Source organism: Coptis chinensis, chromosome 4, assembly GCF_015680905.1.
Source record: "Coptis chinensis isolate HL-2020 chromosome 4, ASM1568090v1, whole genome shotgun sequence".
Lineage (NCBI taxonomy): Eukaryota > Viridiplantae > Streptophyta > Magnoliopsida > Ranunculales > Ranunculaceae > Coptis > Coptis chinensis.
In genome coordinates this window covers 94,238,237-94,260,731 of record NC_141459.1, presented here as the reverse complement: position 1 = coordinate 94,260,731, position 22,495 = coordinate 94,238,237, and the positions used below count along the sequence as shown (strand labels likewise).

Genomic DNA, 22,495 nt, shown 5'->3' with positions numbered 1-22,495 from the left:
CAATGCTTCATATTTCGCTTCATTGTTTGATGTTGCAAAATCGATCTTAATTGATTTCTGTAGCTGTGTTCCTTCTGGTGAAGTTAACACAACCCCCAGTCCACTACCGCTGTTGTTGCATGCTCCATCTACATAGAGATGTCATGTGTCTGGGGTGGTTAGTTGATGGAATGTAGTGATGGGCTCAGGTTCCCAATTGATATCTTCGACGGGCAAGTCAGCAACGACCTGGCATTTGCGAGACGTTCTGGGAACGAATTCGATGTGATGCTCTCCAAGTTCTTCAGCCCATTTGGCCATAGGGGCTGTTTTGTTGTTAGAACTCAAGACCTGCTTGATGGGTACATTTGTTATGACCTTGATGTTGTGAGCCTGAAAGTAAGGTCGGAACTTTTGAGCAGAGTACAACAAAGACAACATTATTTTCTCTATTGTAGAGTAATGCCTTTTCGTATCTGCCAATGTTTTGCTGGTGAAGTAGACTGGCTTTTCGATTCCCTCACTTTCGTGAAAGAGGACCGAGCTGATGGCAAAGTCGGTAGTTGCAAGGTAAAGCTCCAGTGTTTCTCCTTCATTTGGTTTGGATAGGACGGGCATGTTGACAGGTAAGCTTTCAGGTCGTTAAATGCTTCGTGGTATTTGTCTGTCCATGTGAATGTTGCGCCTTTCTTGAGTATTTGCAAGAATGGTTTGCATTTGTCTGATGAGCATGAGATGAACCTGTTGAGGGCTGAAACCATGCCAGATAGATTATGGATTTGTTACTTGGAAGTTGGCTCTGGCATCTCTAAGAGAGCTCGTATTTGTTCTGGGTTAGCTTCAATGTGTCTTTGTGAGACGAGGTATCCTAAGAATTTTCCTGAGGCTACTCCAAATACGCATTTTGCTGGGTTGAGCTTCATCTTGTTTTGGCGCAACCTTTCAAAGGCTTCTTGCAAGTGAGAAATGTAATCGCCAGCCTTTTTGCTTTTTACTACCATGTCATCTATGTAGACTTTCATAGTGTCTCCCAGCAAGTCTTTGAACATCTTTGTGACAAATCTTTGGTAGGTCGCACCGGCGTTCTTCAAGCCAAATGGTATGGACGCATTTCGGTTATGAAGGACGTCTTTTCTTAATCTTCTTCTGCAAGTGGTATCTGATTGTACCCACTGTATGCGTCCATAAACAATAGAAGTTCATGTCTGCAAGTTTTATCCACTAGTATGTCGATCCTTGGTAAAGGGAAGCTGTCCTTTGGGCAATGCTTGTTGACGTTGGTGAAGTCTATGCAGAGTCATACATGACCGTTCTTCTTAGGAACGGCTACAATGTTAGCTAGCCAAGTCGGGTACTTAACTTCTCTAATGAATCCCACACTTTTGAGTTTTTCTATCTCTTCATTGATGGCCTTTTGAAATTTGAGCGCTAGTTTCCTAGGTCGTTGCTTGATGGGCTTTACAGTTATATTTACATTTAATTTGTGACAAGCGACCTAAGAGTCGATTCCTGGTATATCGATATACGACCAAGCAAAAATATCTTTATTGAGAGATAGAAATTTGACAAGTTGCTCCTTGAGCTTGGTCTAAATTAGCCCCTACATAAACAAATTTTGGGTCATCATTTGTGCCCAAATTGACTTTTTCTCCAGGCTCGATTTGTGCTTGTTTATCTTTGAGCTTGTCTGTGCTGGTGCTTGTGAGTTGGACGCTTGAGAATCTTGCAGCTTTGGGACATCTTTGTCTTAGACGACCTGAGTTTTGGCTGTAGTTGTGATGCTGACTTGATTGCATCTATGAGCCTCTAGTTGGTTGCTCCTGAGCTCCATAATACCTCGGGGTCTGGGGAACCGCAGGACTTGATGTAAGGTGGATGGAACTGCTTGGATCTTGTGAATCCATCTGCGTCCCAAAATGGCAGTGTAGGACGACTTGACATCGATCACACTGAAGCGTGTTGAGATCTTAACCATGTCCTTTTTTTCTCCAATGGAGACTGGTAGGATGACGTCTCTAATGGCATATGTGTGATTTCCGCTGAACCCATAGAGTGGTGCATTTGATTCTATCATCACCGAGTCTAGCAGGTGCATGTCCTTGTATGTTTGATAGAAGAGGATGTCACAGGAGCTGCCTGGATCGATGAGGACACTTTTGACTGTCCACCCGTAGATTTTAATGTGCACTACCAGAGCATCATTGTGAGGTAGGCACACCTTGTCAAGGTCTTCTTCGGTAAATGATATGGAAGTCGTAGATTGAGAGTTGGTAGGAGTGATCATCTCAGCTTTATGGGAGAGGTGGTAGATTTCTTGCAACACTCCTACACGCCTGCGCTTTTCACGACCTGAGGTCTCGTTGTTGAAGGTATCTGTAATCATGTAGATTACTTTTTCCTCATCGTGATCAAAGGAGTGTTGTCTCCTATTGTGCCTCGACCGACCTGGAGATTTAGATCATCGGGTTGTTCTGCTTCTACTCCTTCTGTGAAAATGTCGTTCCTAGCTCCTGCTTCTGCTTCTGTTGCGATTGGCATTCAGCTTATGCCTTAGGTCGCTTTCAGGCAGGAACTCTTTCAGTTTTCCCTCTTCAACTAGGTCTTGGAGATAGTGCTTGAGACTCCAACATTCGTCGGTGTCTTGGTGGTGGAATTTGTGGAAGTGGCAGTATGGGCGTCCTTGGATTGCTATGACTTTATTGATGTTGGGCTTAAAGTATGGTGCTATATATATCTTCTTCAGGATATGGCTTGGCGTCCTAGAGAAGTTGGAGAATTATCTTTTGGTGTATGAGGGCTTGTGGGAGCTGGAGCCCTTGTTATTGTTGTTGTTGCCTAAGTAGTGATTGTTTTCTTTGGGTCCTCGCTTGTCGCTTACTGCGAGGACTTCTTTGTCCTTGCGCTGGGCCATCCATTCTTCGTACTTGATGTACTTGTCGATTTTGTGGTACAGGTCGTCTAAGCGTTCTGGCTTGTTACGCATTAGAGACCCTGCTAGGTCGGAGTCGTCCAGGAGGGCATTGGTGAATGCAGAAGTTGCAAAGCTGTCCTTGAGGCCTGGCTCCATTGATAGGAGTTCCTTCTTGAAACGTCCTAGGAAAGCAGATTGTCTCGCTGTGTGCTTGCTTAAGCTGAAACAAAGAGTCCAGGTTAGCTTGTTTCTTCTTGTTGTTGACGAACTCCGCTGCGAACGGCTCAGCCAGCTTGTCAAAATTGTTGATTGAATCGGGGGTGAGCGTGTAGAACCAGTCTAGTTCTCTATCCTTCAAGCTGGTTGGAAAGAGTTTGCACTTCAGGTAATCATAGTCTGGAGCGTTATAAAGTGCGAGGATCTGGCTGAAACGAGCTATGTGCTGGCTTGGACATGAGCTACCATCGTATAATGGGAACTTTGGAGATATGAATTCTGAGGTAGGCTGCTTGTCCCTAATTTCAATGGTGAATGGTGATGCCTTGTATGACTGGAGCATCTTTTGAGCGATCTGGATTGTGCTGGCTTTGTCGTTTGACTTCTCCAACCTCTGGGCGAAGTCTTCTAGTCGTTGATTGGTGATGGTGGTGAGGGCTGTGACTGTGTTGTTGTCCACGTCTAGAGTGCCGTTGTTGGTGTTGGAAGTGGTTTGCTCGCGCATTGTTTGGTTTTCTTGTTGAAAGGCGAAGAACGAATCTTAGAGAGTCTTCATTTGATCTCCTAAGGCTTGTAGTTGTGCTTCCATGGTGGTTTTATGACCAGCTTCGTGGGCTTGAGAAAATGGTTGTGTGTTTTCTCAAGGAAACGAACCGGCAGACGGCGCCAATGTAGAGGTTCGGTGTTTTGGGGTCAACGACCTGATGTTCTGTTTGATAGGGAATGGCTGCACTCTTACTCGGGACAAGAGTTACCTACGTATCAAGTTTCTTGGGGTAAACTTGAATCAAGTCTTACGTAGTTTATCTCTCTCTATTTATAGATGTTTGAGCTGACTTTATTTATTTGCTCCAGGCCGTTATCAATTGTAGATCCACATTGTGTGCTATCTTGATGATTCGTCATTACTCTTGATGTTACAAAGTAAATGTATCCTTGATTGGTACATTGACTGAGCTCTAGGATTGCGCTAGATGATTTGCTTCTATATATGGTTGTAATTGAGATTTGGGACGACTTGATTCTGGGTCGTTATGCCATACTGGTTGCGTGGTACGAGCTGATGGAGATACGACCTGGGTTGTGGACACGTGTGTTGTAGTGATATGTTTGTAGAACGGAGGGTACTTAGTTACTTACAGCCAACATTAGGAAGTTGATAGGAAGTTTTGAGTTTTAATTTTCTCGATCAAACATGTTTTTAGGGAGGTGAATAACTTGCAAATGCACTAGCGTCAAATATACCATCTGCCAAGTTTATAGAGCTAGTCCCGAGTTCCTTCTCCGAAAATATTAGAAAAATAGTCTATGATGATGCCAATTGCAAAATGTATGTCAGGATGTAACCAGCTTGTTTTATCTTAATGAAAGGTGGGTAGGGACCTCTCAAAAACCTCGCTTATTAATAAATAAATAACATCATCCTCATACCAAAAAAGAAAAGGTTATCTGTTTTCGAGAAACAATTTAATTATGGATAGAAGTATGGGATTTATTTTGTTTAGCTGTTGGTATCTTTCATTTTTATTAATTATTATTATTAGTATTGGGTAAATGTAGGGTATCTTTGATTGATATTGCTGGCAAACCACTTTTCTTTCCAACTTGCTGATTAAGAATTGAACATTCTAAAGGGTTGCTTCAAAATTAAGCTAGTTAGGGTATATTCTTGCCCACTCAAAAAGATTCCAACAGCTATAGCAAGTTAGCAACTCCAAGGACGATGCTAAACAAAAGTTGATTCCAAGAAATCAAGATCGAGGTTAAATGGTTAAGCACTCTCAAGATTGGTTTACATATAGCAATAGATGAGCAATACCCAAATAATTTGTTGTCCATTTCAGTATGCTTTACAAATTAAAATACTTCATTGCTGCCTTAACTACACCAAATGAACGTAGTTTATTTTTGTACTTCGAAGTTCCAAAGGTGGTGATTAATTTTAATACAAGAAACATGGAAGTGCAATAGCCATACTCACATAAAAAAAAACTCAGGGAAAGAAAGCTGAGTAAAAATAATAACCAGAAATAAAAATGTCATATACATACAGCATGGAATATAAATATTTGGACTTGTACAATTGTGCAACATGAAACCATAAGAGTCGAAACACACATCTATATCTTGTATATCCGATTAAAGGAAAAAAAAAAAAAAAGGAGCTGTAGATAAAGATTGATACTATCATTAGGCACTTCTTGCCAGCATCTCTTCAAATTCTCCGAAGGATCTCTGTCTCTGACGTCTCATCTCTTCCTTAAACCTGGTAATGAATTCCTCGGCTCTCTCATCAACTCCACGCAATTGTGTTACAGTTGAAGAGCATCCCACTTCGCCGTTGGTAACTTTCTCTATGTCCATCTCTTTTTTCTTGCTTGATTCAGACACGCTTGCCTGATTTAGGAGCTTGCTTTCCTTTTTGTTGATGCTGGAGAAGTTGCACACTACACTTGAAAATCCTGGATCAATAATGTGACTTGGCTTCGTCTTCTTGTGGCCCTTATTTGTCATCTGCTGTTAAAAAATAGCATTCGGATATATAAGTCTGATTAAAGGTTTTCTGATTAATCAATAAACCAGACTTCTGTCCCAAGCTCAATGTCAAAAGAATTAGGATGCAATTCAAATGCTTAAGAAACGAAGCAACTAAACAAGCCTAATAAAACAGTAAACATTCACAAAAGAACTATTACTTGATTATGAATCAAACTAACTAGGCTGCGCGGTATAGAAATTTTACCGCACCTGAACCATGACATGTTGCATAAAAAGTTCATCGACGTAAACCGGTTTATAACTAGGTCGGATATGGTGCTTGTTGCGTCCAACGCGAAGAGCAGAAGATGGTCTACTGAGTTTCTTTTCCTTACGAGCAAAACTAGGCGAGCGGCCAAGAACTGTCCCTAGGGTGGTGCTAAATCTTTCAGTAGTCTTCTTGATAGCTTTAGACCTTTTGAGCTTATGAAGTTTTTTCTGGACAGAAGAGGTGAACCGCTTCCAAGCGTTCTTAGCAGGTGAAAGCTTCTTGTCAATATTGAAGCGAGACATTGACAGGGGATTAGATCGAGAGGCAGAGAAGAAGAACAGCGGAAGAGAGCTGGTTTTCTATGCTGTGTTTGAAGGAAGCGTTGAGTGGTTGGTTCTTATTAGCATAGTTGATTATGCTTTTATTTTAACAAACACTAGTTTGGTGGTCCATAGTCCAAACTCCACAATGCCCACCATTATGAACCAAACTACAGTAAATGGCATTTACATAAAACTAGTCTCTTTTTTTTTACGTTATAGTATAATGAAAGATTTTACGTAATGAGATTAATCACACGTTTTTTTTTTTTTTTTTTCCCACTTCTTTTATCTTTGCAAACAGGGCAGGTAAAAGAAGCAGTAAATCACAAGTTGTCTAGATCGAGTGTTTATAGTGTCGAACTTTGAACACACACGCCTCCAACAAACACTTATAATTATCAGAAAAACAATGTGATATTAGGCTGTGATTTGACATGGATGGAGCTTGTCTAAAAATTTCTACCCTTGTCTAATCTCCCTTGCGATTTTCACAAATTGTCTTTTGGCCTAACGTATATATTTTATCTTGCTTTGTTGTGCCTTAGAACAATAATTTTCCCCTAAGGTACTAATTAAGACTTCAGGAACGGAAAAATATCTATATACGCGAGGAAGGTGTTTTAGCTGTTGGCAACAAATGATACCTACTTTTGTTGCATACTTTCATGTCACAGAATCACTTTCTTTCATACTTCTAGACTTTCATTTTCATCTCGATACAAAGTTTGGACTGTGGACAATGCCGGTGCGTTTAGCAACTTGAAATGAAAAATCAAAAGGTTGCTTCAAAGGTAAGCTACTAATCGAATATACTTTTCCATTCAAATAGATTAGTTTGCTTTAAAATTAAGCAAGCAAGCAAGCACTTGCAATAAAACTAGAAAAATGTAAATCTAATTAAAATTTAATTCATCTGCGCCGCTAAAGACCAGGTTGGAATCAATTACAATACAACCGGGATTAGCCAATATTGTGCATTCCCTTCTTCGTGTTGGTGGGTATTGAACCCAATTCTGCACGTAATTTTACCAAGAAAACATTGTTTTGGTCTAATCTCTGAAGATCCCACTCGTAACGTTAAATTGCCCACTTTGTCCAAGATTTTGTGCACCTGCTGCGCGCCACACGACGTCCATCAATCAATGTACTTACATGCGATCATACATAAACTTGTGGATGTGCTTGAAGCCCTCTTTCTTTTCTGCCAATTCTAATTATAAGTTGGATGTAGAAGGCTATGCGTTGCGGTTGCGGTTGTTGTTGTTGTTTTCTTGTTCAATAAAAGCGGAGTTCTTTAAATAGAGAGTTAATTGTTGCAACTAGGTGCTAAAGAATGAAAGGTTGCAACTGGCTTAACATCAGGAAAGAGCGAACCATGTCACCGTCCATCCCGAAGGCTACAATGCTATGTGGTTGCCAGTGCAACCCTGTATCGTCATTCCACTAACAACAACAACACACACAAAAAAAAATCTTTAGCAATCATTGCATTATCGACGCTCAGTGTTTTAATTTCTCAATGTTTTTCTCGCATTTTTAGTGCAGATTTTGGCCTGGTTCATTGTTAATTTGCCAAAATTACCACTGTAGTACAGTCATTCTTCTAACAACATTACAACAACAATAAACACACACACACACAAAAAGAGTCTTTAACAATCATTTCCGTCATCAACAATCATATTTTAATTTTTCAGTATTTTTCACGTGGGTGAGTTTGGGAAGACAACCCTTTTCTTCAGTGTTGCATTTTTAGTGCAGATTTTGGCCTGGTTGATTGTTAATATGCCAAAATTACCACTGTAGTACAGTCATTCTTCTAACAACATTACAACAACAATAAAAACACACACACACACAAAGAGTCTTTAACAATCATTGCCGTCATCAACACTCATATTTTAATTTCTCAGTATTTTTCACGTGGGTGAGTTTGGGAAGACAACCCTTTTATTCAGTGTCGCATTTTTAGTGCAGATTTTGGCCTGGTTGATTGTTAGTATGCCAAAATTACCACTGTACCGTCATTCTAATAACAACAACACAAACAAACACAAAAACAAAAGGGTATTGAACAATTATTGCAATTATCAACACTCATGTTTTAATTTCTCAATGTTTTTCATGTTGATGGGTTAGGGAACACAACCCTTTTCATGTGTGTTGCTATTTTAGTGCAGATTTTAGCCGGCCTGGTCATTGTTAATTTGCCAGAATTACCATCATGAGATGTATCCTACGATTATGTAGTGGTTCTGTTACCTGAAGGCCTTGATTTTGGCCTATCTCCTAGTTCCTGGTTAGACTGGACTTTAAAGCCAGTACTTAGATGTTAGAACTGGGCCTTTAAACAGTTATAAAGTTCGTGGGCATAGCTGAGCACACACAATCGCCACTTCAGTGATGCGTTTGATGCATTGATTGCTCGATGGAAAAATTATTTTCAATGACATTTCCTACCCATACACAATTATATATTGTATATTGTGTGATGATATTTTCTAATATATAAACACAAGTATTTTGTTGATAATCAAAGAATAATTAGAAATATTAAATAAATTGAAGAAAAATAGATCTAGAAGATAACGAGTTGAACCACATTCTTTAATGGCTGTCTATGTATCCTATGAAGATGAATAAAACTCAAAACGTAGTTAAATTATTCTATCTATAAGAATAGACTAGTTTGTAGGCCCGTGCATACGCACCGGCTCTTTTGAAAATATTTAGATTATTTTAGAAAATTAGGACTACGGTTTTAGTTGCTAACTTGTTTTAATTTTCTAATGAATTATTTTAAATGAAGTTTTAATTAAATTTTAAAAATTAACCTATTTTTTTCAATTGGGAGAGAGATCCTATTTTAATAGGGGAATAATTTCCGTTTTAATTAGATATGCTAGATTTTTCTCTTTTCAAATAGGGGAGAAATTCCCATTTTAATAGGAAAATGATTTCTGCTTTAATTAGAAGTGTTAGAATTTATTTTAATAAGAGAGGAATTTCCGTCATAATAGGAGATGAATTCCCATTGTAAAAAAAAAAAATCACATTTTTCAAATAGGAGAAAAATTCTCATTTTAATAGGAGATGACGTGGAATTTTAATAGAACTCGAAAAATATCCCTTGTGGGAGCTTTAATATTAAGATATAGATTAGGTTTCCATAATTACTTGTGAATTAAGTAATTAGTGTTTAACTAGAAAATAATATCTTGTCAAGTCTTATCCAAACACTTCTAGAAGCTCATGTTTTCCAAATCAATAAGTTTTATTTATTGACTTTAACAACAAGGAAACATGTTCAGGTTCAGATTGGGAGTCGAACCTACTATTCTTATTTTACTCCCAAACCTAGTAAATAAGTTAGTCAGGATTTAGACTTAAAGTGTGTTAAGATACTTCTTATCCACATTAAAACTGTACCCGAGTTAAAAAGATGTAACCACGTGCCACATATTTATTTGTTAAAATATGTACACACATATCATTGTCGGATTATTATTGCTGCAACAAGTATTCCAATAGATTGTTTTCTTCATTATATGATCCCCATGCAAACCTCAAGTATTTCGCAGAAATAGTTCCAATTATATATATTTCCTTCCAATTAATACATTCTCATTGAAGCAGTAGAATACTAGAATAAACAAGTTTGGAAATCATTCAGTTACTGGGTTCAGACCTCACAATATGTCGTATCAATGTCAATAAATTCTCATTCAAGTATTTAGTCGTTCAACAACTTGGACAGTTAGTTACCAAAAAAAAATAAAAATTGCCTGCCTCTATACAGGGGCGGATCTATGAGTTAGCCAGTTGCCCAAAAGTGCTATTCACTCAAAAAAAAAAAAATAGTGAGAATTAGTGTTAGTAGCCCCCTATTATTGAATCCCATCCGCCCCTATAAATTGACAAAGATAATTGACTAAATTACTAGCAATGTCAAAAAGAACCTAATAATAAGGTTTTATAAGTCTCAAACGCGAGTAATTGAGAATATATATTAGGAGCATAAAAATACAATGAGTGGTTTTTGTTATTTTCGTTTGGGATCTGTAATGTGGCTTTCAACATGGGACACTTTGCTTGCTTATGTTGTTACTTATTTGTCAAGGTTTGCTAGAGCATTCCCATCTTTATGAGGCAAAAACAATGACCCAATACAAGAGTGACAATAAATATAGTTTTTCACTAAATAACAATAAGGATAACACTTGTTACGGAATGGAGATAGCTGTTGAGTTGTGAACTTCGGATGAAATCTTTTATTCTGTCTTGTATGTTTTTTCATTTTTTTTTCGGACGGAATGAGTTTTTTCAATTTTTTTCTTTTTTTCTTCTTTAATGTTTCATTCCGTTCGGCATATTTTTTTTTTTTAATTTTTTTCATTTTTATATTCAAACAGAATAAAACATTCATGACTATGAGGTCCTATATAGAGGTAACTAATTATTGCTTGCATTGGGAATGCTATTAGGGTGGACGAAAAGTCAAAATGATAAACGGGTTAAGGGCTAAGGCCAGGGTGTAAAGTGTAAACAGTAAACCTAGTTTGGATGTTTTGAAGACCCAGAAATGCAAGATGATGGCGCTTGCAAAATTGTTAGTATTGAAATCTCTTGTATCACTTGTAACAGTTGTAAGTAACTCTGCTATTCACGCAACTACTCTAACGTTGTCCTGCTAAGATCGTAATAATCTAACATTGTTGAATTCTGTCTGCTGAATATGTCATGCTAAGATATTAATAATCTAACATCGTTGAATTCTGTCGCTGAATAAAATTAAGACTTATTTTTGGTGTGGATAATCTTCTAACTCATAACTATACACAATTACACATCACTTTCAAGTTTCAACAAAAACAGATTACACATCACAATTACACAACCTTGTGACCCCGCAACCATATTCTTTTGCAACTTGACATTTGAGTTATTGCACTCACTGACCCAGCCAGGGTGACCGCAGGACTTTCGTCAAGAAAAATTGTGGCTGACTTGTCATTACATCATGTCCTTGTTGAAATTATTGATCGAATTCACAAAATGATGTAAGCTTTATTCCTCCAGTTCAAAGTTCGTACAAAAAACCAGAGCAGGTCTTCTAGCTTAAAACTAAATCTCTGCTTACAGATTATAAAGAAACATTTGGGAAAGAATTAGGCCTAGGAATTTGGAACTATGAACAAAGAAATTAAGAAAGAAAGAAATATTGAGTGAAAGGAAATTATATCAAAAACTACAGCAAGAACTGGAGCTGGGACTGTAACTAGAACAAGCACTTTCTGATGAACTTAAGAGTTCCTCCAAGTAATCAACACCTAAATCCTCAAATTCCACCACATTCTCTATTCGCGTGTCTCTAGACTTTTTTCTCCTACCCATGGAGTTTTTTCTCATGGAGTGTCTCTTCTTGAGTGCCAAGACTGGTGAGCAGCCCTCTTCGCAACCATATTCCATGTCTTCTAGTGATTTACGGACTCGTTCCACTGGAAAATTGAGCACCGCCATTGGTCCCCTCATTGAGAATGCAGCTTGATCATATGCCAAAGCAGCTGATTCTGCACTATCAAATGTTCCAAGCCAAACTCGTACACCATGTCTAGTAGAATCCCTAATCTCCGCTGCAAACTTTCCCCAAGGCCGCCTTCGGACACCTCTATAAGACTTGTTCTTTGCTTTAGGTTCCTCTTCATCCCTTGAACAAACTTCTTCATCCTTAATTCGATTTGAAACTTTGGTATTTGATGCTTCAGCTGCTGCCTCTGCGAGGATGCCATAAAGTAGCATTTCTTCAGAGTCATTTATATTAAAAGGAAGGGCTTCTTGGTTAGTAGCCAAATCATCGAATGGAAAAAAATTCGACGACCCCATCGATGATTCAGGTGAGTATTCTAAGTATTGAGATTGGAAGGAAGGAGAATTCATCTTTAAACTCTAGCAGTGTTTCCCAAGGTTCTTCACTTATACGCTTACAAAAACTTTGTTATTAAAATTCTGTATGACCAATATATATACTCAAAGAAGAGGGAAGAGTTTGAAAAATTATAGAGGAGATAAAGAAGTCAGAATAATGAGTGTGACTAGGGCCACCAAAGCAAGAACAATGGCCAGGGAGGATGTTTCTATAATGTTGAGTGAGGTCTGGAATGGACCATATACTCTCTAAATTGTCGCACGAGGGTAAATTGCGACCCCTGGCGGCCATAATAAATTGCTTGTTTTTGGAAGTAGCATGCTGCATGCTGACCTCCTTTTGTTTAATCAATTTGTTAGTTTGAGTCTGCCCCCATAGCAACTACCTGTGCCAAGTTGAGGTTTTGCCTCAACATCACGGACAAAACGTTAAAACTCCCTATTTTGTAATCAAGGGTAATGCTTGAACGGGCAATAACCCATGGTAACTTATCAATATAGTTATCAAGTTATGTACCCATATCAGGAAAAATAGAACTTATATTGCTTTTTTAAATTGGTTTTGTTCATAGCACTATACTATTCCAACTTTTATTATTTACTATTTTTGGAAAGAACCTTCTTTTTCCATTAGTATATCTCTATCTCGGAGTAGTTGTTGAACTGGAAGAATTTTTTTTCCCTCAAAACAATTGGAATGAACATCTACAGTACCCCTTTATTCTTTACTCATATATGCTTCATACTGTTCATAGCACAGGAGCTCACTCTTTATTCTATATATATATATTCAATTACTCAGAGCACAGGTGCTCAGTATTTAAATGGGGTTGTTTGTTATAACGTTAGTAAGAGCATCATCAACGCATTGTCAAATCCCATTTCTAATGTGACAGATGGAAATGAATTTGGCAATTTTGATCCCAACGCGTAGCCAAAACACAATTTGGATTATAAAAATTGTCAAATTTCAAACTAAAATACTGAGAAAAACATAAATGAGTTGCACGGGACAAGTTGTCCCGTCCAAGAGTGGGACGGGACAAGTTTTGCCGTCCAGTATTTTTTTCTTTTTTTTTAATAAAAAATTATAATGGGACAAGTTTTGTGGGGCCAAGATTTTTCCGCCTTTTTTTTTAATAAAAAATTATAACAGCTCGATTTTGTACCCGTTGGACTTTTCTACAGTTTGGAATGGAACAACTATTCCCATCCAAAATAAAAACTCCAAATTTTGTTCAAATATATTGGTACTTGACTCGTTTTTAGAAATTTTGATAGACTAAAAACGTTGAAGTCTTAAAAAAAAATATAGCAGTGCGTTGATAATGGTCTAATGTTCAAGATTCAAAGGAGTTGGTCTTGCTTGTAACTTGATTCAATCAGTGGCCCCTTCACTACATAATAAATTCAGATGGTATCTTAATCCAGATATATACCATTTAAGTATTTAACGTTAGCCCCTGCCGCTTTCTATAGAAAGCTGCACTAGTGACTGGGCGCACTTGCACTTATTCAGCATGTCTTCAGTAATTTATAAGTTCATCATTTTTTTTTTAGATAACCACTTATAAGTTGTTTCATAAGATCTGGATATTGGTCTGAAACCTTCTATTGGATCATTTAGGATAAGAAACAAAAATACAACCAAATTATTCTTGATTAGTTCACTATAAAAACACATCATTTTCACCACCCAACCAAATTTGGTACATGAACCTGCAAAATACAAAATAAGATTCATGATCATTACAAATTTCTTTGATGGTATCTAAACGTGACAAACTACAACATAAGATCATTACTACTTAATCAATCAACCTTAAACAACTTGAACAATAGAACGAGGATTAAGTAGTAATTAATCAACCATAGTGGTCCTTACAATGGATCACTGAACCTCAACAAGATAGAAATTTAAACCCGTTTTGCTACCACATTATTATAATATACTAGCCATTTGGCCCGGCCTATGGCCGTACTTGCTATATAGATAGCTAATGACTCAAAAGCCTAAAATCTACTTGAATAAATCATATATGTATATTAATAGCTAATGATTAATTGCTTATAATATATGTATACTTTGTTTGAAGGGTTTATACATTCTAATTCACGGGATAGATTTCATATTGGGAAATTCCATTGTAAATGATGTTCATAACAACATATATTTAGACACTAAATTTTGCTATTGCCCGAAATAATCTAAGGATTGCTTCAATGTATCATGTACTTGAAGTGACTTAGAAAAATACTGCAAAACCATATGTTATTATGGGATATTGTGCTTTAGCCAGCTTTAGTCGCTGGACTTCCGCAGTCAATGCCTCATTTAGAGCTGCCATATTTGACACACGTCAAACACCTATTTTACTGAAAATTTAGATTACCTATTAGTTTACTCATAGGTGAAAATGTCAATTAAATGTGTCGCTAAACTTGAGATAGTTAAGTGGGTGCATGAAAAGCGGCGACCACCACTGGTAAAGGCCCAAGGTACCATTTTATGAGTATTACAAAAAAAAAAATACTCCCTTTCAATAATTCTATTGCTCCGACTCATGCTTTGTGACCGAAATGTTTGTTGTTTTCTTTGTTGTTCCCGTGGGTGAGGGTGACATTTTTGTTGATGCGGCTTCAATTGAAACATGTTAAGCTTGTTAGTCCGTTGATGCTTGTTCTTTGGAACATCTTGGGGGTTCATGGATAATTGTTGAGCAAAGCCGAATTGTGTACTTCTCCACCCAACTATGTTGTAGCCAGCCTTCACCGCTTAGACTTCCGCAATCAATGCCTCATTTAGAGCTGCCATATTTGACACACGCCAAACACCTATTTTACTGAAAATTTAGATTACCTATTACTTTACTCATAGGTGAAAAGGTCAATTAAATGTGTCGCTAAACTATTCGATTTGGTTCCATTGTCACATACATTTAGACCCCAATCAATTCAACACAAACAATGATAGTTAGCATTTCATAATAAGCTTTTTTTTTTTTTTTTTTCAATTTCAAATTCATAAAATCAGATAAATGATAAAATGAATAAATCATCAAAAAATAAGAATGAGGTATAAAAAAATTTTAAGTTCTAGGCATGTGTTTAGAACAGAATTGTCTAGTTACAACTCTGAGTGCACCAACACCACTTGTGAAGTTGACTGCCTCAAACGTCACTACTTTCCCAATGGTGAAGTTCTTTTGTTACATTGTCACTAATTGATTTTTTTTTTGTTAACGCCACTACTCATCAAAATAGTGTTGTTTTTATATTTCATGTCTCTAGCTCTTCAATTTTGGTGTACAAATGCCTTTGTGCATAGATTAGGTAAGTAGGATTGTAGTACATTCTTAGTTGATATGTTCTTTGTCATGAAGAAATCAGTAGCAATGGCGAGGACAATTTGACATTTCATAAGAGAAAGTATTTCATGGTTGGCGTTTTCACTAAAGTTCTATCATCTCTCAATTTGTAGAAGATGAGCTAAATTTGAACCCATCAAATACCCAATTGATGATCTTCTTGTGCAACCCGATGCCGATGATCCAATCCTCACCGACGCCTCTACTCCATCAAGGGATTTCAATGTTCCAATGGATTGTGTGGGGACCTTTTAATGGTTTGGGATTTCGTTCCTCATTTAGCAAGTCACGCGAATCGCCACCATTCTCTCTTGAAGACTTTCGAATGCAATCGCCACAAGGACAACAATCTTATTCTCATTGTAAAATCACATGCAGCAGTTCTTCGCTTGTTGATCAAAGAGAGGGGAGAATACTTCACAGCCATACATAATAAGAATCGGAGCGGGACGGTAGGAATTTTCATTTTAGTACCTTATGTTCGTACATAAAATGAGATGAATCTCTCTTGCTATCTTGTTTTTATTGCTTCCACGGTGATAGGCGTATGATTTATTGGCCTTTTTTCCCTGATAACGCCGCATTTCATCGACACAAAGATCAATAGGACAAACTATGTGTGCTGCGACTTCTTAGAGATGGTTGATGTACCGTGATCTCAAACTTTGATCGCACCAACACCATACCCAATTACATTGATATAAAAGACACCACACCTACAAAAAAAATATTCAAAGGCAAAACAAAACAAAACCAGCCATATGGACAAAACAACATACTTAATGAGTAAACTCCGCGATCGGGGCTACCAAGCCGCCCCGGCAGTGTTTAAGTTAACACCGATTCATGAATTCGAAATATTATGTGATATATCCAAGTATCTTTGGTACTATCGGCTTGCACCCAAAGGCCTCGAAAATGAAATCACCGGGGACCTTGCCATTTGAAAAATCGTCCGCTTGGTTTACCTCCAAATGAAATCACGTCCATATGGCCTGAAATCGCTCTTAAGTCTTTGTCAAAAAGATGATTATTGTTACCTTAATCAACTCAAGAGTCACCAAGATGATGATCTAGAACTTTTGCTCGATGTGAAAAATTAGTAATAAGAATTAGGTTAAAAAGCCATGGCATGGTGCGAATGTGCCATATATATTTTGAAATCTCAAATGATATGTATGGGAGTAAAAATAGTAGTTCTTATAGCGAATAATGTGATGAAAGTGGTAGGGAAGAAATCAAGAAAGTCAGGTTTGATTGAAGTTAGAGGGAGATATTTGTTGTGTGTACTTGTGCTTCTTGATTTCGTCTAGCAAATGTCACATTTATACCTTTATATATGCACCAAACTTCTCTCTCTTCTTACTTCCATGCCAGCTTACCTTAACCAAACTTAAACATTGAATGATAAGGAAGAGACAATGATATTTACTAATTAACGTCACAGTATTTGATCCAACAACAATAATTCTATATATCTGGGCAGAGGGGATATTGTTCCAATTCACAGAAGATATATATGGCCTGCTTTTCTCCTATTCATAGTAGATTATGAGATATTATAGGCCTAGAAAGCGTTGGCAACTCGTTAAATGGGCTTGTTATTATTAGGATTTGTCTATTTCTTTTCTAGGCACTTTCTGTACTATTCATTTCCCTAAAAACCAAAAACCATCACACCCCAAACTCATAAATACAACAACAAAAACAAAAAATTCCATAACAAAAATAATATATATACATTACATATGCAAGACCCATTTCTTATGACAATAAGCAAGTCCTTTCAGAGTCATTTGAATATACGGCGAAAGAACAATATTGCGGTCGCAAATAACAGCTTCTAAATCACTTATCACTTATTTGGTAGTGTATCATTTATATGTAATGGCACTTTATGCAATACAGTGAAGGCTAGAGCAAAAGATGTATAAAAGAAACATTTAATGCTTCTTATTTGGGCAGTATTTCACCTTTGCTAATGTGTTGATCTTCTTCCCCGCTATCTTCTTCTGGATCTTCTGATGATTCAGATAACCTGTGTTTTGCATCTATCTCTTCCATAACAGTTGAGGATTCCATATTGGGTATGGGTGACTCTTTCAGATCATCGGTATCATCCTGTTAGAGATGTTAAGAAAGACAATAGACCAAAAGGAACTGGATACGAAATCAGTGGATGATTAAAAACAAAAGTTGTTAGCAAAGAAACCATGCTTAAGGATACAAAGGAATCTGTTTCAGCATTTACACCAGAAGAACCACGTTTGGATTTCTGGACACTTGACATGCAATTTCTACTATGACCTATAACTCCTAGACCACTCTGATATTAGCATACACCCGATAACCACTTCTACACATTAAAACTTATGGTTGACGATCACAATCTTTAGCCAAACTTTATAAAGGTCAGGGAGACAGGGAGCACCTTTTACTATTGTGAAAAGTAAAATATGTTATATACTACGATGAAAGAAAAGGAAGTAGAGTATGAGATATTTTACAACACAAATCCAGTAGTGCAATAACCAAAAAGAGAGTCACTCAGTCATCCATTCATAGTTAACAAAACAATACTGCTGAATTGTTCCATGTAAATGCAACCAATAAGTTTTCCATTTCATACACCACAACATATTTGGAGGGAAAAAAAAAGTCTGAGGAAAAAAATATTTAGCAGCTGAGACATGAAACAGGGTGTTTTAGTTTGTATGCATTAGATGTGCTCTAACAATTGTTGACCTTCTAGAATTTATACTTGGGGTTGGGATTTCTGTTCCAATTGAACGCATAGTTTTGTGTGTAACCAAAATTCATATAAACTCACTATGCACACGTGGCGAGTATCTTTCAACTCTTATACCATAGGTGTTTGAGGCATGGGGTGAAATGATGGCATGAGCAATCCCACCACCACACCCCACGTAGACTGTGACAAGGAAAATCAAAAGATGTATTATAAACCCCATATAGCTGGAAAGCTGAGTGATGTAAATAGAGAAAACTTCAAGCGTAAAATGAAAGGGTCTTACCAGTAGATAAGACGCTCCCATTCTTCAAGCTATATCAATGTAGAGATGTCTCCCTAAAATGTTGACTTGAACTCTGATGTATAAGTTGAGTACCGCCATTGCCCATAATGACACCGCCAATCTCGTGAAATCTAGTAAAACAACACGAAAAAAACAAAAGCAACTTAAATTAGCTAGAAAACCAAGTGCAGATAATGTAAACCAAACAATGTTGTGTAATAGCCAAGTGGCTATTCATACTTAGAATTTTCAGATTTTCCCATATCTCAATCTTCCCCAAAGATGTTAGTGTATCCTTTTCTAGCTTTAATCTATCACCACCGTGAATGATCTAATTCATCGATACCGATTCAAAAATAGTACATAGCATAAGGTAACGTTGTCAAATCAACTATTCTCTGAATGCTCTCAAAATGAGCTTGCAGCCTATCAAACCAAAACAACAAATAAATGTCACTACTAAACAAAATGAAACTTTAAAAAAGTCCAAGAGTGTTATTAACTAACTGTGGCTTTAATGAGTTCATCGGCCCCGGCTCCCCTTTCAAGCTCCCTCTCTAAATCCAAAAGCCTCTGTCTATGTCCATTATAAAGCTTATACAAAACATACCCACTCCCTAAAAGTCCTACAGTAACAAAAACCTTCATCTTATTTCTCCTCCAGAAACTCCTACATTAAAACACAAAGAAATGAATAAAGCTACAAAACAGTAATAAGTTATATCATAAAACAATATATAAAATGAAAATTACCTAATGGAAATTACCTCCAAAAAAAAGCTTTTGTCACAAATCTTCTCTCACCTGGTACAAGACTCTGAACACCCTGTTCCTCTTGTATGGTTTTTGGTGATGTGTTGAGAAAAGACTCTTTCATGGTTGCTTTCATTCTTAAGGTCGGACTCTCAGCACCATATTGGGGGTTGGATTATTTTTCCAGGAAGCACTCCAAAAACCTGTTAGAGGAGTATCTTTTGGTAACTCTGGACTATCAGATGTCGTGTTTAAGGTTTCTTTTTGTTTAAGAAAGGAGAAGGAAGAGAGAAGTTTTACTACTTAGCTCTTACTTTTTCAGGATTACTTTTGTTTAAGAATGGAGATAAGATTTAAGAACGGAGGTTTTTATTTATTTTGGGCTACGAACAATTAAAATCGCCAAAAAAAGGCGTATAATTTATTTTTTTAGGTAAAATCTGATGTGTCAGTCTGAGAGAAAAAAGGGAGGCTGACGTGAGTCACTGGGAGTATTCTCAACTACTCAATATTAATGGTCTTTGATAATCAACTGAACATAGACTTTTATCACTATGTATATGTATTTAGATGATGATTACAGTGTCATAGCCATTAAAAGTTCCAATTACCTGATCAAATGTTTTTTTAGTGTGCTTAGTGACAGAGATCTAGAAAAGTGTAATCTAGTGACGTGACGACATTTTTAATATAAACTACTTTCTGTATTAAAAACGTGTCTAACCACAAACAAGTGGATATTCTTAATTCAATCATTAAACATTATTATATTTCATAAATTACTATAGTGGCCGGTTAAAGAGACAATTAGTCATTTTAACATCAAGGTCACCCTGTTATTATTAAGTCTTCCATAGATACTATATCAAGGATTTCGCCATTAAATATTTAGCTACAATGTTCTAACTAATCTTTCCAATGGGGTGTTATACCGTATGTAATATAGTATTAGTTGATAAAGAGGGTGGGAAATTCTTCCTCTCGCTATCAGCTAATAAAAAGTCCGGGCGACACTTGAACAGATATTTGAGTAAAAACAAATTCGGACATCACTTGGAGTGTCGTCCCTATCTATTTCTAAAATCACTATTTAAAAAATTTAAACTCGGATGTCACTTGATTTAAAGTGACGTCCCACTTTAATTTGAAGAGGGACGTCACGTCCGAGTTTAAAATTGAACTTTTTTACATTTTTCTATTGGAAACAATAGAGAGTGGATATTTATAGACTCTACGATAATTTACAATTGAAGTAGTAAAATTCTAATGGCACCTAGGTGGTGCCTATGTGAAAGTGTAATTTTACACCCCCATTGGAGATGCCCTAAAATATTCTATTGATATAGTTAACAATTAGAGGAAATGCCCTAAGATATTCTATTGATATAGTTAACAATTAGAACAATTGGTTAAACCAAATTTAAATTGATCATGATAGAACTGGTAATGAGAATCTAGCTTAGATTATCATGGTCATTATCCATTAGCACGATGCCAAAATGCCATGGTTCATGCATGTATGCCAGCATTCACTGAATCACACTAGTAGAATGGTAATCTTTGTCTGAACTCTCGTTATCTATCCCTTATCTCAAGTCGATGATTCATTTTTAAGTTATAGTTTCAGGAGTTTCTATTTCTAATTTGATGCTCAACAAGGTTACACAATTTTTTATGCAGAGTTGACTTAATGGTATTAGTGCTAGAAAGCAGTTGGAAAAGTTCCTAGGTACTGACTACTGACTGAATGACAGTAATTACAAATTATCAAAAGAGCACAAGTAGTTTTAAACTTTAAGATCATGATATAATCATATAACAATGGATTGAAAAGTCGGGACTGGTTTCTACCTAGGTTGCTACTTGCTACGTGAAAAGATACCACCATGGTTTGTATATCTCCATTAAACTCTTGCAACTTCCTCAAGAACTGAGCTTAGATCTCCCTGGACAATCATATCATCAGCAGTTCTAAGAAACACATCAATAAGGAGGTTATCCGTCCTTGACTGTTTTTTTTTCCTGATTAAACTAAACTTTATGAAGGAAGGAGGATAATCACAAAACTCCATCTTTTTTTTTCGATAATCACAAAACTCCATCGAGCCAAACTCTTTTCCCCACATACCCATACATAGTTTGTAGGACTTACAATTAACAAGCTTAGAAGTACATCTAAAACTACAAGCATCAAATTGACAGAAATTAACCAAAATATTATCAATAAGGGGTCTATGTATGTCTCCACTCTGCAGTTGTGCTCTGCCCCTCAAAAAATATGGTAATCCCCTTTGGCATTTCCTTCAATGATAATGCTCCTAATTTGTTGCTGTTTATAACCATATATAGAGCAAGCTCGATTGCAATGAAATGGGTCTCCATAGCAGTCTTGACTCTAATCATCTTTGTTCATCTCTGTTGCTGCTGCTGCTACTCTCATGCCTAGATGATCCCTGACAATTGGCTCATGGGGAGACCCTAATTTCCCATCTAGGGGGAGGCTAATTGGCTCATCTAATGGAAGGGTAATACTAGTTAACCCATGATTTATTAGCTAATGTGGCATGTGTCGCTGAGGGTCACCTCAAATTCATGGAGGATCGACTGGTCTATATTCTTAGTGGGAAACACGAATCAGCTGATTTGCAAATTGCAACTATCAAATGTTATAGATACTCCTTTGAAAACCGAAAGCACATGACAGTGGACACCGTGAGGCCTAGAGTGACATAATAGTTCATGTCAAATTTACCAGGAAAAAAGTTCATGTCATAACAACTTGTTATTACATGCCTTACATGGGGCTTCAGCAAAAGAAGCAATGCTCAAATTTTGATGGTTTAGGGGTAAATATCTACTAGGATGATGATTCGAAGTTTCTAACAGGAAGCAGTGAATATGAATGCATCAGACTATCAGAGAGTCCCTTCGGGGATGTCCATTATAATTGGAACGATACATAAGAGATTAGCATCACCCCTGCGCAAGGATGACACGCACAATTCGAGAATGCCTCATAGAGCAAAATGTGTTGGGCTCAAATTTTCTAGCCCAATCCATTAGATTTCTAGTCCAGCCCAAGTTCTGTTCCAGTCAAAAGTTTCAACATAGACTTAGGCCCAAACACATAAATTGACCAATAATTTTGGTTTTAGGCCTGGTTGACCAATAATTATGGTTTTAGAACAAATCAACTGGGTCAGTGTAAGCGATTATGGTTCCAGGACAATTTTTTT

At 37.0% G+C, this 22,495-nt stretch overlaps 1 protein-coding gene, 1 long non-coding RNA gene, 1 other non-coding gene and 1 pseudogene across 5 annotated transcripts; 1 reads left to right on the top strand and 3 right to left on the bottom strand.

Moving 5' to 3' along the window:
* Positions 1-5,127: 5,127 nt before the first annotated feature.
* Positions 5,128-6,318, bottom strand: LOC147505809 (uncharacterized). Of its 2 annotated transcripts, none has more exons than XM_086558240.1 (2): positions 5,855-6,318; positions 5,128-5,623 (listed from the first exon to the last, which is right to left on the bottom strand). In XM_086558240.1, exons 1-2 carry the CDS (start codon positions 6,155-6,157, stop codon positions 5,297-5,299), a joined length of 630 nt encoding a protein of 209 aa, XP_086414366.1. In that variant the 5' UTR covers positions 6,158-6,318; the 3' UTR covers positions 5,128-5,296. The 2 variants fall into 2 exon arrangements, with proteins under 2 accessions (XP_086414366.1, XP_086414367.1); XM_086558241.1 differs by having other exon boundaries at positions 5,128-5,620; positions 5,855-6,308.
* Positions 6,319-10,960: 4,642 nt separating this feature from the next.
* LOC147505808 (ethylene-response factor C3 pseudogene) lies at positions 10,961-12,250 on the bottom strand (annotated as a pseudogene). Its single transcript, XR_015193475.1, has one exon. The product of XR_015193475.1 is annotated as an ethylene-response factor C3 pseudogene (transcript).
* A 4,936-nt stretch (positions 12,251-17,186) lies between these two features.
* Positions 17,187-18,377, bottom strand: LOC147505807 (uncharacterized). Its single transcript, XR_015193480.1, has 2 exons — positions 17,699-18,377; positions 17,187-17,592 (listed from the first exon to the last, which is right to left on the bottom strand). It is a non-coding gene; the product is annotated as an uncharacterized LOC147505807 (long non-coding RNA).
* Positions 18,378-22,181: 3,804 nt separating this feature from the next.
* Positions 22,182-22,284, top strand: LOC147505806 (U6 spliceosomal RNA). Its single transcript, XR_015194107.1, has one exon. It is a non-coding gene; the product is annotated as a U6 spliceosomal RNA (small nuclear RNA).
* The last annotated feature ends 211 nt before the right edge of the window (positions 22,285-22,495 follow it).

Coding starts and splice junctions, on each gene's coding strand:
- LOC147505809 (XM_086558240.1), bottom strand. CDS start 6,157: ATGTCTCGCTTCAATATTGACAAGAAGCTTTCACCTGCTAAGAACGCT. Junction 5,624..5,854: donor TGCAACATGTCATGGTTCAG/GTGCGGTAAAAT, acceptor ATTTTTTAACAG/CAGATGACAAATAAGGGCCA.